This window comes from Bison bison, unplaced genomic scaffold (assembly GCF_000754665.1).
Source record: "Bison bison bison isolate TAMUID 2011002044 unplaced genomic scaffold, Bison_UMD1.0 scf7180017864280, whole genome shotgun sequence".
NCBI lineage: Eukaryota > Metazoa > Chordata > Mammalia > Artiodactyla > Bovidae > Bison > Bison bison.
This window is the reverse complement of record NW_011494852.1, coordinates 4,928,026-4,941,694: the sequence shown is the minus strand read 5'-3', so window position 1 is coordinate 4,941,694 and position 13,669 is coordinate 4,928,026. Positions and strand designations below refer to the sequence as shown.

At 37.9% G+C, this 13,669-nt stretch overlaps 1 protein-coding gene across 4 annotated transcripts in view; it reads left to right on the top strand.

Annotated features, from left to right (window-relative positions):
* Positions 1 to 36: 36 nt before the first annotated feature.
* Positions 37 to 13,669, top strand: part of ZNF567 (zinc finger protein 567) — a 29,894-nt gene continuing 16,261 nt past the window's right edge. Inside the window, exons 1-4 of one of the 4 annotated variants that reach the window (XM_010849061.1) lie at positions 37 to 157; positions 1,362 to 1,461; positions 2,041 to 2,196; positions 3,428 to 3,501. In XM_010849061.1, coding sequence (XP_010847363.1) covers positions 3,493 to 3,501 — 9 coding nt within the window. In that variant the 5' untranslated portion in view covers positions 37 to 157; positions 1,362 to 1,461; positions 2,041 to 2,196; positions 3,428 to 3,492. The other 3 variants (XM_010849058.1, XM_010849060.1, XM_010849059.1) reach the window with 3 other exon arrangements.

The window sequence follows — 13,669 nt, the reverse complement described above, 5'->3', positions numbered from 1 at the left end:
CCAGGGACTGTGGGAAATGTAGTTCAAGGCCGCAAAAGCCCGGATGTCGAGAAGGCGCGCGCCGAGGCCACGGCACTGAAGACAGGCCGCTGAGACCCTTGGGAGGCAGAGCTCGCGCGGGAGTGCGCAGGCGCAGACGGCTGTCCCTCTTTCAAAGGTGAGGCTAGTAGGTCCAGCGGGCGCTGGGCGGGTGTGTGATGTTGGGACCCGGTGGGGATTGCCTAGGAGGGAGGTGGGAACCTGGGCTGGGAACCCCAAGGAAAGAAGAGGGAACCTAGACTGAGAGAAGGCCGGGAAGGAAAGCGAGAATCCGGGCCCTAGAGAAAGCGAGGAGGGAAGCGAGAACCTAGGTAGGGGAAGAAACTGGGAGCAAGTGCTGGGAACGCCGAGGTAGAACAGGGAGCCCGAGGCGGCTGTGAGCTCGGCCTGGTACATATAGGCGTTCTGATTGTGTAGCTTTTTGTGCCTGTTCTTGTGTGTGTGTGGACATGTGTTACTCTGTGCGACGTTATGGAACCTATTGTTTATGAAAGTCAGAGGGTCTCTGTGTGGTCTAATTTTTAAATTAGGTGCGAGTCTGTGTTTGAGGCTGTGCAACTTTGGAGTGGCAACAGTAAGGGGTTTGTGAGTAAAATTTTGCTACTTTGCGTAGAAGTATGTAATGAGCTCTATGAGTTTATGTATGACGTGTGGCTGTGGGATTGGGATTGTGTAGTGGGTGATACAACAGTGAATATGTCACATTTTAAAGTATTTGTGCACACAAGTAAGTGCACAGTTCACGGTGACTGTGAATGTGGCTGGTTCATTGTGTGACTGAGATGGAACACTTGAGAAAGTAGATTCAAGACTAGTAAGTACTATGTATTATTTAGATTGTCAGCATATCGGCCATTGCCTGTAAAATTTGACTCTGGCAAATAGACAAGTAAAAAAATACGTATTTTTTAATTGGAGAGGAGGAGTTAAAATTAAAATAATTTTCAGGTGGTACAATCTTGTATTGGGAAACCCCGTTATTGATTAATGACCAGTATGTTGACATAAGTAGAACACTGTTGGGAGCACAGAAAAAACTTTCTCCCATAACTGCTGGGAGTTTTTGTTCTCAAAGTTTGTATTTGGGTGAATTCCTGGACAATAAAGGTTCAATAATTTCTTCAGTCTTTACAAAGATGCTGAACATTTAAACACGAGATCAGCCTCATTTAGCTGAATAGAATGTTCAGTGTAGAAATCAGTACTTCAAACTTGTTTTAAAAGCAAAAATGCTCCCTCCTGCTGGAAGTCTGCTGTGTGAAAGAAAATGTGGTCAGTTTCTTCTCTAATCCCTCTATTTGCCCCCTCTTTATTCCTTCTAGGTTGATAGTCTTCAGCTGGAATGGATTGGGAGCTGAAAAAGAGAAATCATAAGTCAAGGACAAAAACAGGCTAACATGACTGGTACCATTATAATATAGTGTAAGTCATATCTTACTTTGGCATGGCCAACTCAATGGACATGAGTTTGAGTGAACTCCAGGAGACAGTGAAGGACAGGGAAGTCTGGTATGCTGCAGTTCCTGAGGTTACAAAGAGTCGGACACAACTCAGTGATTGAACAACAACAAATACCTTACCTCCTGAGAGACCCCACTGTTGGGAACTTCCAGATACAGTTCCCTTTTTATGGGCACAACCACTTCTCCAGATACTTCTCTTGGCATGCAGTGACCCACCTACTTGTAGGTCTTGTTCTTTCCTGTCAGTCCTCTTGAACAGTATGTAAGCCAACCTAGGCATGCTCCATCATCCATGGATTCCCCATCTGGACCTCAGATGAGAATTAGCCCTCTTAGTCACCACCACTCCACTCCCCCATATCCTGGAAGCATGTACATTTCTCCCCCAAATTCTCTCATTACTTTGATTTAGAGTAGTATTAGGGTCTAAGGAGCTCCTTGTTTGTTATAAGGGAGGAAGAAGCATCTATTTCTTTTCTCCCTAGAAAACTGTTCTAAAAATAATTTGCTCTGTTAAAGAGACATTCCCTTTTCTTAGCCTCTTCTAGCCTCTTGAAGGAGCCTCTTCCTACTCGGAGTTAAATTAATGGTAGCAAAACTTTACAGTCAGCTGCTTTTTAAGACTTTATTATAGCATGAGGGACAATTAAAAGCTTGTTTGCTCACCATCTTTGGGACATCTGCTGAGACTGAGGTAGGCAAATTTCTTAATTACCATCCTGTTAAAAATAATGACAACAGAAAACTCAGGTTTGCTGGAAAAGACATTAACAATAGACTGTGTGTGTGTGTGTGTGTGTGTGTGTGTGTGTGTATCAGAAAACTATGGGAAGTGGCCGTCAAAATACAAGATACAAAGGTTGTATGGTTTGTAAAAAAAAAATTTGATGTTCCTGACAGACTCAAAAATTAAAGATTTAAGAACCAGAAGACACATGGTAAGTGTCAAAACTGACATTTCATGAAGTTTCTGTAAAATTTCAGTAAAATTTTTAAACTTTCCAAAGTTGTTAGGAGATAATGAACAAGACAGAAGTGGTTAAAGAAAAATAATGCAGGTGGGGAGTAGGCCTACCTGATACTAAAATATGTTTTAAAACTGTAATAACTGCAGAGTAGTCCTGGCAGTTAAATGAAAAGATCAGTGGAACTAAATATGAAGTCCAGATATACTCAAATATGTAAAGGAAATAAAGTATATGATAAAGAAAAGCTATAAAAATTATTTTAGGTATTTACAGGATTAATTTCCTTCCTTTAAAAAAGATCTAATATCAATCCAGAAAATAGTTATTAGAAAAGTGAATAACTAAACTATTAACTATTAGTCTATTAGTTATTAGAAAAGTGAGACCTTTCACAGACAGGAAACTAAAGATGGACTGTGGTAATGTCTGTAGGGGCTGGTGGTGGCTGTAGACTAGGGAGTTGGTGGCCTGATTCGGCCTGGCTTGTCTTCTATTTTTTTTAAAAAAGATGAGGTTTTTTAAAAACTTTAGAAGCTTATCCTCTCTCATAATGAGAAAAATAAGAGCTAGAATCACAATGTATACTTTGGCAAGCATCGAGAACCTTGTATCAGTGGTACTCAGGGTATGGGGTGACAGGTATTTTCATGTATTGTTGGTCATGATGTAGGTTGAGCCTTAATGGAGAAGAACTTGGAAGTAGTTAGTAGGCAGCTTCGGAGAGAAAAGTGGTAATAGAGAGGAGAGCGGCTTGCCCAGAATCTAACTTTTTGCCCCAAGATCCTGTATCTCTAGCTTTGGGGATGAAATAATATTTGTCTAGCTCATTATCCCCCTGTATTTGTGTGGACAGAGTGGACAAGCACCAAAGCAAAGGAAATAGAGTCAATTTTAATTGAGTCGTAAGACGTATGTGGTGTCATGTGGCTTCTTTTCGTGTTGGTTTTGCCTTCTTAGGAACCACCCCTTTTCTAAAGAAGAGCCCAAAGGAAGACTGGTCATCTCTTGTAAATCTCAAAACCATGGCTCAGGTGAGATGATGGTTCTTCTCCCTTTTCTGAAATAGTTTTGTTTGTTTGTTTAAAGACTGTTTGAGCACTTGCTTTTCTTGTACTAAAATCCTCCTGTTTGCCTTCCCCTTTAGGAAGGCAGTACCCACTTGTTCTATTGGTCAGATAAGCTTTTACCTTCCACAAATGCCCCTTCTAATTTTAACCAGTGTTCACATATTAAGTGGGTGTAATCATTCAACATCTTTTCTCAGTCTTCTCCCAGAAACAGTGCTAGAACAAAAATGCATTTCTTCAAATTAAAAGAGAATATAGTACTGTATGGAAGAGGGCATGGCAACCCACTCCAGTATTCTTGCCTGGAGGATCCCCATGGACAAAGGAGCCTGGCATTCTACAGTCCATAGGGTCTCAAAGAGTAGGATGTGAGTGAGCAGCTAAGGACAACACAGCACATAATACAGCATGCACCTGTCTTGCAAAGAAAAGAACAGTCAAGATGAAGATAGAATTGACAGATTGCTGTTAAGTGTCAAGAAGTCCTGTCTTGAGGTTTTGAGACAAGAGCTATGCTTGGCAGATTGTACAAAAACCAAGAATCCTCTATTTCTCCCCTCTGATCCTTCAAGAGATCCTTGAATTTAAACTGTTAATGTGTACTTTAATATCTTCTTCTCCCGTAATGGATTGTCTTAAACATTCTTCTAATGTGCTTTGGGTTTAATACTAGGCAAACTGTAAGATAAGAGTTAACTGTTCAATGTTACTGGCACAGAGTTTTTGTTTGGGCTTCCCTGGTGGCTCAGCTGGTAAAGAATCCACCTGCAATGCGGGAGACCTGGGTTCAGTCCCTGGATTGGGAAGATCCCCTGGAGAAGGGAATGGCTACCCACTCCAGTAGATACTGGTGATGGTTACATAACATTGTGAATGTACTTAATGGCAATGAATTATATACTGAAAAATGATTAAAATGATAAAATTTTATGTCACATATGTTTCACCACACACACACACAGTTAAACAGAAAAGTATAAGAAACATAAAAATCCATAAGTGAGCATTGGGGCAAACACTTGGAGGATTGGAAAAAGAGCAAAGGTATTAAACCATCAGCAGTATCTATATCCAGAGCTTTTTCACATTCCAAACAGAAAGGAAGGGAAAGTCACTCAGTTGTGTCTGACTCTTTGTGATCCCATGGACTGTAATCCGTGGAATTCTCCAGACCAGAATACTGGAGTGGGTAACCATAATGTTTTGTTGTTTTCAGTGTACCAGTCTTGCAAATGTTTGTTGTATTAATACTGAGATGTTTTTATGTTGTTGTAAATACTGTTCATTTTTATTTCAGATTCCCATTATTTATTAATAAAATGCAGTTGATTAGTATATGAAAATGCAATTTCATTTTCGTTTATTAACCTACCTTCTCTCTAAACTTATTCTAGTAATTTTTTGGTAGATTCTTTAGGATTTTCTTCACACATAATCATGTCAGATGTGTAATATTACTGTTGTCCATCTTTGCTTTCCAATCTATATTCCTTTTATTTCTGTCTGGCTTTACTACATTGTCTAGAACTTTCAGTGCAGTGTTGATATAAGTAGTGAGAACAGATATTTTTACCTTATTCCTGACTAAGGGGAAAGGCATGTAGTTTTTGACTAAGTGTAACACTGGTGATTGGTTTTACATAAATGCTCTTTATCAGGTTGAAGAAATTCTTGATTAGTGATCATTTTTATCACAAATGAATGTTGAATTTTGTTAAAAGTTTTTATGCTTCTGTTGTTTTTTATGTATTATGTGGTTTTCCCCCTTTTAAAATTAACATGATGAGTTATATTGATTGATTTTTGAAGTGCTAAACCAGCTTATCCCTAGGATAAACCCCACTTGGTTATGATAGATTCATATATTCATTTTTCACATATTGCTTGGTGAATTTACTAACACACTGTTAAGGATTGTTTTGTCTGTGGTTCATAAATAATTTGGTCTCTAGTTTTTCTTGTAATGTTGTTGTCTAGTTTTGGTGTGAAGGTAATGCTAACTTACAGAATGAGTTGAGAACTATTCTCTCCTTTTATTTTCTCAAAGAATTTGTGTAGAATGGTTATTATTTCTTCCATAATAATTTCTTCCGTAATGTTTGTTAGAATTCACCAGTGAAGGCATCTGAGCCTCAAGATTTGTTTGTGGGAAAATTTTTTACTAGCAGTTCAATTTCCTTAATAGAATTGTGGCTATTAATGCTATTCAGGCTTGCCTTGTGGCTCAGACAGTAAAGAAGCTGCCAGCAATGCAGGAGACCTGAGTTCAGTCCCTGAGTTGGGAAGATGCACTGGAGAAGGGAATGGCAACTCACTTCAATATTCTTGGCTGGACAATTCCATGGACAGAGGAGCCTGGCATACTGTAGTCCATGGTGTTGCAAAGAGTTGGACACAACTAACTAACACTTTGACTTCCATGCTATCAATTTTTTTCTCTTCAGTGAGCTTTTATAATTTATGTCTTTTAAGCAATTTGTCCATTTCATCCAAGTTATAAAATTTATCGGCACAAAATTGTTCAAAAATCTACTCTTTTTATCCTTTTGATGTTTATGTAATCTGTAATGGTGCTGCTCTTTCATTCTGTTGTTGATTATTTGTGACTTTTAGTTTTTTCCTTGATCAGTTGACTAGAGATTTATTAATTTCGCTGATTTTTTTCAAAGCAGCAACCTTTGGTTTCATTGATTTCCTGTTTTTCTGTTTCCTGTTTCTTCATTTCTGCTCTTACACTTTGTATTTCCTTTCCTTTTCATTACTTTGGATTTAATTACCTCTTATTTTTACATGGAAGTTTATATCATTGATATTGGACTTTTTTTTCCCCATAGGACATTTAATGCTCTAAATTTCCCTCTAACAAATTTAGACATGTTGTATTTTCATTTTTATTCATTTGAAAATATTTTCTAATTTATCTCATGCTTTCTGATTTGACCCATTTGTTTAGAGGAAGTTTGTTTAATTTTCAAATATTTGGGTATTTTCCAAATAGCTTTCTCCTATTGATTTCCAGTTTAATTTTGTTACAATCAGGAAACATGCTGTATATGATTTCATTCTTTAATTTATAGATTTCTTTTGTACCACAGATTATAGTACCATCTGATGAATGTTCTATATGTACTTGTAGAGGATGTATATTCTAGTGTTGTTGGATGGTGTCTTCTGTAAATAATCAAGTCAAATTGCTTGATTATGATGGTAAAGTTTTCTATATCCTTATTGATTTTCAGTCTGTTATACCCATCACAGAAAAGGAAGTCATTCTTAAGTAACAAGTGTGGCTGTGAAAGTGAAAGTCGCTCAGTCGTGTCCAACTCTTTGTGACCCCATGGACTGTAGCCCTCCAGCCTCCTCTGTCCATGGAATTCTCCAGGCCAGAATACTTGAGTGGTTAGCTGTTCCTTTCTCCAGGGGATATCCCCAACCCAGAGATCGAACCTGGGTCTCCCACATTGCAGGTAGATTCTTTACCATCGGAGCCACCAGGGAAGCCCAAAACTATTAATGGGAAGGCTGACTGAGCTTTTTTAAATGGATGGAATAGGATGACACTGCTGATCACTCTTGGCATCACTGAAGCAGGACAACCAGACATCACACGCTCCTGACAGGACAGTGCTGGTGATTTAGTTGCTAAGTCATGTCTGACTCTTGCGACCCCGTGGACTATAGCCCGCCAGGCTCCTCTGCCCATGGCATTCTCCAGGCAAGAATACTGCAGTGGGTTCTCATTTCCTTCTTCAGGGGATCTTCCTGACCCAGGAATTGAACCCAGGTCTCCTGCATTGCAGGGAGATTCTTTACCGACTGAGCTACATGTAGGATTCATGTGGCTATAATTGTGTCTATTTTAACTTTAGGTTCTATAAGTTTTTACTTAATATATTTTGAAGTTCTGTTTTTAGGTGAACTTATATTTAGGATTGTTTTGTCTTTTTATGAATTGATGTCCTCTGTCATTATAAAATGCCTTACTTGGGACTTCCCTGGTGACCTAGTGGCTAAGACTCCATGCTTCCTCTGTAGTGGGCATGGGTTCAGTCCCTGGTAGGGGAACTAAGATCTCACATGCCACACAGTGCAGCCAGAAAATAAATAAATAAGTTAAAATAAAGTGCCTTTCTTAATCCCTGATAATATTCTTTTTTCTAAAATCTATTCTGTTTGATACTATTATAGCCGTTCTGGCATTCTTATGATTAGTATTTATTTTTAATTTTAATTTTTTGGGAATATCCTAAATACTTTTTAACCTGGAGCATCTCCCACCTTTTCTTTATTTTTTTCAGCTGATTTACAATATTATATACGTTTCAGGTATACAACATAGTGATTCACAGTTTTTAAAGGTTAAGCTCCACTTATAGTTGTTACACTTATTGGCTGTATTCCATGTGCTATGCAGTATATTCTGGTAGCTTATTTATTTTATGCCTAGTAGTTTGTGCCTCTTAATCTCCTACACCTATCTTACTCCTCCCTCCTTCCCTTTCCCCACTGGTATCCACTAGTGATCTCTGTCTGTAAGTCTTGTTTCTGTTTTGTTATATACATTTGTTGTATTTTTTAGATTCCACACATTCGTGATGACATACGGTATTTGTATTTCTCTGACTTGCTTCACTAAATATAATACTTTCCAAATCTATCCAGGTTGTTGCAGATGGCAAAATTTCATTCTTTTTTTTAATGGCTGAGTAATATTCTTATGCGTGTGTGTGTGTGTGTGTGTGTGTGTGTCTGTGTGTGTGTGGCTATTCACTATGTCTTCTTTATCCATTCATCTGTTGATGGGGACCTAGGTGGCTTTCACATCTTGGCCAATATAAATAATGCTCTGAACATTGGGGTGGTGCATGTGTCTTTCTGAATTAGTGTTTTTACATTTTACCCAGGAGTGAAATTGCTAGGCCATGTGACAGTTCTAGTTTTAATTTTTTGAGAGCTTCCAACTGTTTTTCACAGGGGCTGCACCAGTTTACATTCCCACCAGCAGACTATAAGGGTTCCTTTTTCTCTGCATCCTTGCCAATGTTTGTTAGTCTGTGGTCTTTCTGATGATAGCCATTCTGACAGGTGTGAGATGGTATCTCATTATGGTTTTGATTTGCATTTCTCCGATGTTAGTGATGTTGAGTATCTTCATATGCCTGTTGGCCATCTCTGTGTTTTCTTTGGAAAAATGTCTGTTCAGTCTTCTGCCCATTATTTACTTGGGTTATTTGGGGTTTTATTTTAATATTGAGTTTGTATGAGCTGCTTATATATTAATAGCTTGGATGTATGTGTGTTCAGTCATGTCTGACTCTTTGTGACCCCATAGACTATAGCCCACCAGGCTCCTCTGTCCTTGAAATTTTCTAGGCAAGAATATTAGAGCAGGTTGCCACTTCCTTCTCTAGGGGATCTTCCTGACCCAGGGATTGAAGCTGCATCTCCTGTGTCTCCTGCATTGGCAGGTGGGTTCTTTACCACTGTGCCACCTGGGAAGCCTGTAATTTGGACCCTTTATTGGTCATTTGCAGAAACTTTCCCATTCTGTAAGATGCCCTTTCATTGTGTTGATGGTGAGCCCGTGTATTTTGAGATCAATATTCAGCTGTAGATTCAAGGGTATCACTCTACATATGTCTGGAGAAGCCTCTGTCTCTGTCTCTCTCTCTGCTGCTCCCTCCTCTTCAGTATTTTGCTTAGCAGTTCTAGTCATCTTGGACTCTTCAAACTCCCATCTCTGTTTCTTCCACTCAGAAAGACTGCTGGGCTCTGTGTTTTCCCTCCCTGTGCTGTGACCTGGAAATTGCCTACAGACTATAAGCTGGGCAGTCAAAGCTTACTTTGTTCCCTTTCAGAGCTCACCGTGCTCTGCTGTCAGTCAGCCAGTGCTTACAAACATATGTTTAATATATTTTTTATAATTTTTTAATTGTTTACAGCAGAAGAGAATCTCCTCTATCAGTTAATTTCCATAGAAGTTGACTTGTTTTGTTGGACAGTTAAGTAGGCTGAAATCAAACTTTAAACTTCAGACTCTCTAATTAGTGGCAGCCCAAATCTCTGCTTGATTTCTTTTATGTTTAACCAGAGGTCTCAAATTCTGACACATGAATGCCTAACTGGGGTATCAGCTAAAGGTGTGGATAAAGTTTGTTCAGTGTCCTTGGGCTCCCCCCAACTCCTGCCTCTGGCTTTCATTTCTTCAGGATTTCCCTACTTCTTTTCCAATTACTGTTGTCCTAAATTCTATCTTTTGTTCCTTCAAGCCAGTAGGACCATGGATTTCCACCTGGATTTTGTTTGCCATACTTGATGTCTACTTGGGGCCTGCATTTAGGCTGAAAGTAGTGTGAATTGGCAGTTCTCCTGTCGTTCTTCTCCTAAGTATAAAACCTTCCCTCCAGTTTCTGTTTGTTTGGGTCACTTTTAAGTGCCTTCAGATAGTTGCTTTTTATAGTCAGCACTCCATATTCATGAGGTTTCCCTTCCATATCCACAAATTCAACCACCCACAGATTGAAAATGTTAAAAAAAAAAAAAATCCCAGAATGTTCCAAAATGCAAAACTTGAAATTGCTAGACAGTGGCAACTATTTACATAGCATTTACATTGTATTACATATGGTAAGTCGAGGTGATTTAAAGTATATGGAACAATATAAAATAGATTATATATAAATAAACTACACAGTTTATGTAAGGGACTTGAGTATCTTGAGATTTTGGTATTTGCAGGGGGTCCTGAAATCCATCTCCCATGGAAACTGAGGCGTTGATTATATTTTTCTGGAGTTTAGAGCTGTTATCTACAGTAAATGTGAAATAAGAGCTACTCTTCCATTTTTGGAGGAGAATCCCAAACATACCTTTTTTTTTAAATCAAAAATTTTTAAGCTATAATCTACATAGAATAAAAAGCAACTCATTTTAAGTGTTGATCAAGTTTAGGAACTTTGAGAAAGGTATAAAGATTTATTCAGTTACCACAACAATCAAGGTTACAAAATTTCCATTACTTCAAAAAGTTCCTTCATGCCCCCCTACAACCAGTTGCTCTCCTGCCACATTGGCCTTTATTAAGGTATTATTAATCACACCTGCTTTTGTCACTGTAAATTAGTTTTCCCTCCTCTAGACTTTCATACAAAGAGCATAGAATATGTGCTTTTCAGGGGATTAGCCTATTTAACTCAATGTAATTTTCTTTTGAAATTCATGTTATGTGTATCAGAACATTCCTTATATTGCTGACTGCTGTTGTTCCATTATATGAATATACCACAACTTTTTAGTTATACCCTCACTTTTTGATAGACTTTTTTCTTTCACTTTTTGACTTTTACAGTAATATGCTCATATGTGGATTATATTTTCATTTCTGTTGACTAAAACCTACCTAGATTTGAAATCAGTAAATTATGTGAAAAATATATGTTTAAATTTATTAAAAAAAAACTTGGCAAACTGTTAAGCAAAGTGGTTGTGCCATTTTGCTTTCCCACTAGCAATTTATGATAGTTATTATATTATAGCTGCATATCTTCACCAACACTTGGTATGGTCACTGTTTAATTTTAGTTAATTCTGCTGCTACGGCTAAGTCACTTCAGTTGTGTTCAACTCTGTGTGACCCCATAGACGGCAGCCCACCAGGCTCCCCTGTCCCTGGGATTCTCCAGGCAAGAACACTGGAGTGGGTTGCCATTTCCTTCTCCAATGCATGAAAGTGAAAAGTGAAAGTGAAGTTGCTCAGTTGTGTCCGACTCTTCGCGACCCCATGGATTTACAGCCTACCAGTCTCCTCCATCCATGGGATTTTCCAGGCAAGAGTACTGGAGTGGGGTGCCATTGCCTTCTCCGTTAGTTAATTCTAGCAGGTGTGTTTTGGCATTTCATTCTTTTGAAATTTTTTGTTTCCCTAACAATTAAAATTGTTGGGTATTTTTTATTTTGCATATTTGTCTTTGATATATAGCTTCTGGATTTGTTTAGATCTTTTTCCAGTTGATCTGGATGTCTTCTTATTCCTATATTATGAGAGTTCTTTATACATTCTCAATACAAGTCTTTTGTAAGATAGAAATACTGGGAATATCTTTCCCAGTCTATGACTTGATTTTTAATTTTCTTAGTGGTGTCTTTCAGAGCTGAAGTTTTTAATTTTGACAAAATCCAGTTAAACAGGTTTTAAATTTTTATGATTGTTGCTTTTTGTGTACTACAAAAGTCAGAAGTCTTTGCATACTCCAGCATTATGCATATTTTATTCTTTAATATGTAAGTATTATCATTTTAGATGTTCATTTTAAAAGAGTGATCCATGTCAGTTTCATTCTTTAAGGTAAGAGTTTAAGTTCCCTTTTTCTGTTTTCAATGGATATCCAGTTTTTCCAGAGTCTTTTGTGAAAAGAGATCCTTTTTCTTTTTTTTTTCAGCACTCAGGGTTTATTTAGAGGCACACACTAAAGGAACATCCTATGACCACCCTTTTCATATTAGTGATAAAGGGAAATGTAGAGATAAAGCAATATATTTTCTGTTGTCAATTTGCTTTTATTTGTTTTAATGTAAATTGACGGACTCCTTCTTTCTCGTGTGTCTTCAAGCTGTCCAGCCACTGACCGCTCTTGAAGGCTCGACTTTTCACTTTGATATGCGACAGCCTGTGTTAGGAAACTTGGTGCATCTTGTCAAGTCTTGGGTGTAAACTAACCTGCAGCTTCAACCAGCCTCCCACAGGTGCGCCCTGAAGGCACCTTGACTTGGGCCAAATTTTCTCATCTCCTTTTGTAATAGCAAACTATTTTCAGTAGCACACTGCCTGCAATTTTCTAAAAACCTTTCAACCACACAGAATCTTTATGTAAGGTAAAGACAATATTTGAACAGTGAGAAAGAAGCTCATACTACAGATAAAGTAGGGAAATGGGCGTTTGGAAATATTCCCATCATTATACTAATATGATATTTTTTCTTCTGCCCAAAATGCTACGTGTCACTAATAAAAGTACTCCTATCTAGACACTTGAGAACTGGTTTTAAATCTTCCAAATGTAGATTTTCACTGGATTTTTTTTTTTTTTTAATTTTACTGTGCTTTGCTTTAGTGAACTTTATAGATACATGGTTTTTTTGTTTTTTTTTTTCCTTGTTAATTTTCTGTTTAGTTGATCTATCCATAGGTGTGAGTGGGGTATTAAAGTCTCCCACTATTATTGTGTTATTGTTAATTTCTCCTTTCATAGTTGTTAGCATTTGTCTTACATACTGCGGTGCTCCCATGTTGGGTGCATATATATTTATAATTGTTATATCTTCTTCTTGGATTGATCCTTTGATCATTATGTAGTGACCTTCTTTGTCTCTTTTCACAGCCTTTGTTTTAAAGTCTAATTTATCTGATACGAGTATTGCTACTCCTGCTTTCTTTTGGTCCCTATTTGCATGGAAAATCTTTTTCCAGCCCTTCACTTTCAGTCTGTATGTGTCCCCTGTTTTGAGGTGGGTCTCTTGTAGACAACATATGTAGGGGTCTTGTTTTTGTATCCATTCAGCCAGTCTTTGTCTTTTGGTTGGGGCATTCAACCCATTTACGTTTAAGGTAATTACTGTTAAGTATGATCCCGTTGCCATTTACTTTATTGTTTTGGGTTCGAGTTTATACACCATTTTTGTGTTTCCTGTCTAGAGAATATCCTTTAGTATTTGTTGGAGAGCTGGTTTGGTGGTGCAGAATTCTCTCAGCTTTTGCTTGTCTGTAAAGCTTTTGATTTCTCCTTCATACTTGAATGAGATCCTTGCTGGGTACAATAATCTGGGCTGTAGGTTATTTTCTTTCATCATTTTAAGTATGTCTTGCCATTCCCTCCTGGCTTGAAGAGTTTCTATTGAAAGATCAGCTGTTATCCTTATGGGAATTCCCTTGTGTGTTATTTGTTGTTTTTCCCTTGCTGCTTTTAATATTTGTTCTTTGTGTTTGATCTTTGTTAATTTGATTAATATGTGTCTTGGGGTGTTTCTCCTTGGGTTTATCCTGTTTGGGACTCTCTGGGTTTCTTGGACTTGGGTGATTATTTCCTTCCCCATTTTAGGGAAGTTTTCCACTATTATCTCCTCAAGTATTTTCTCA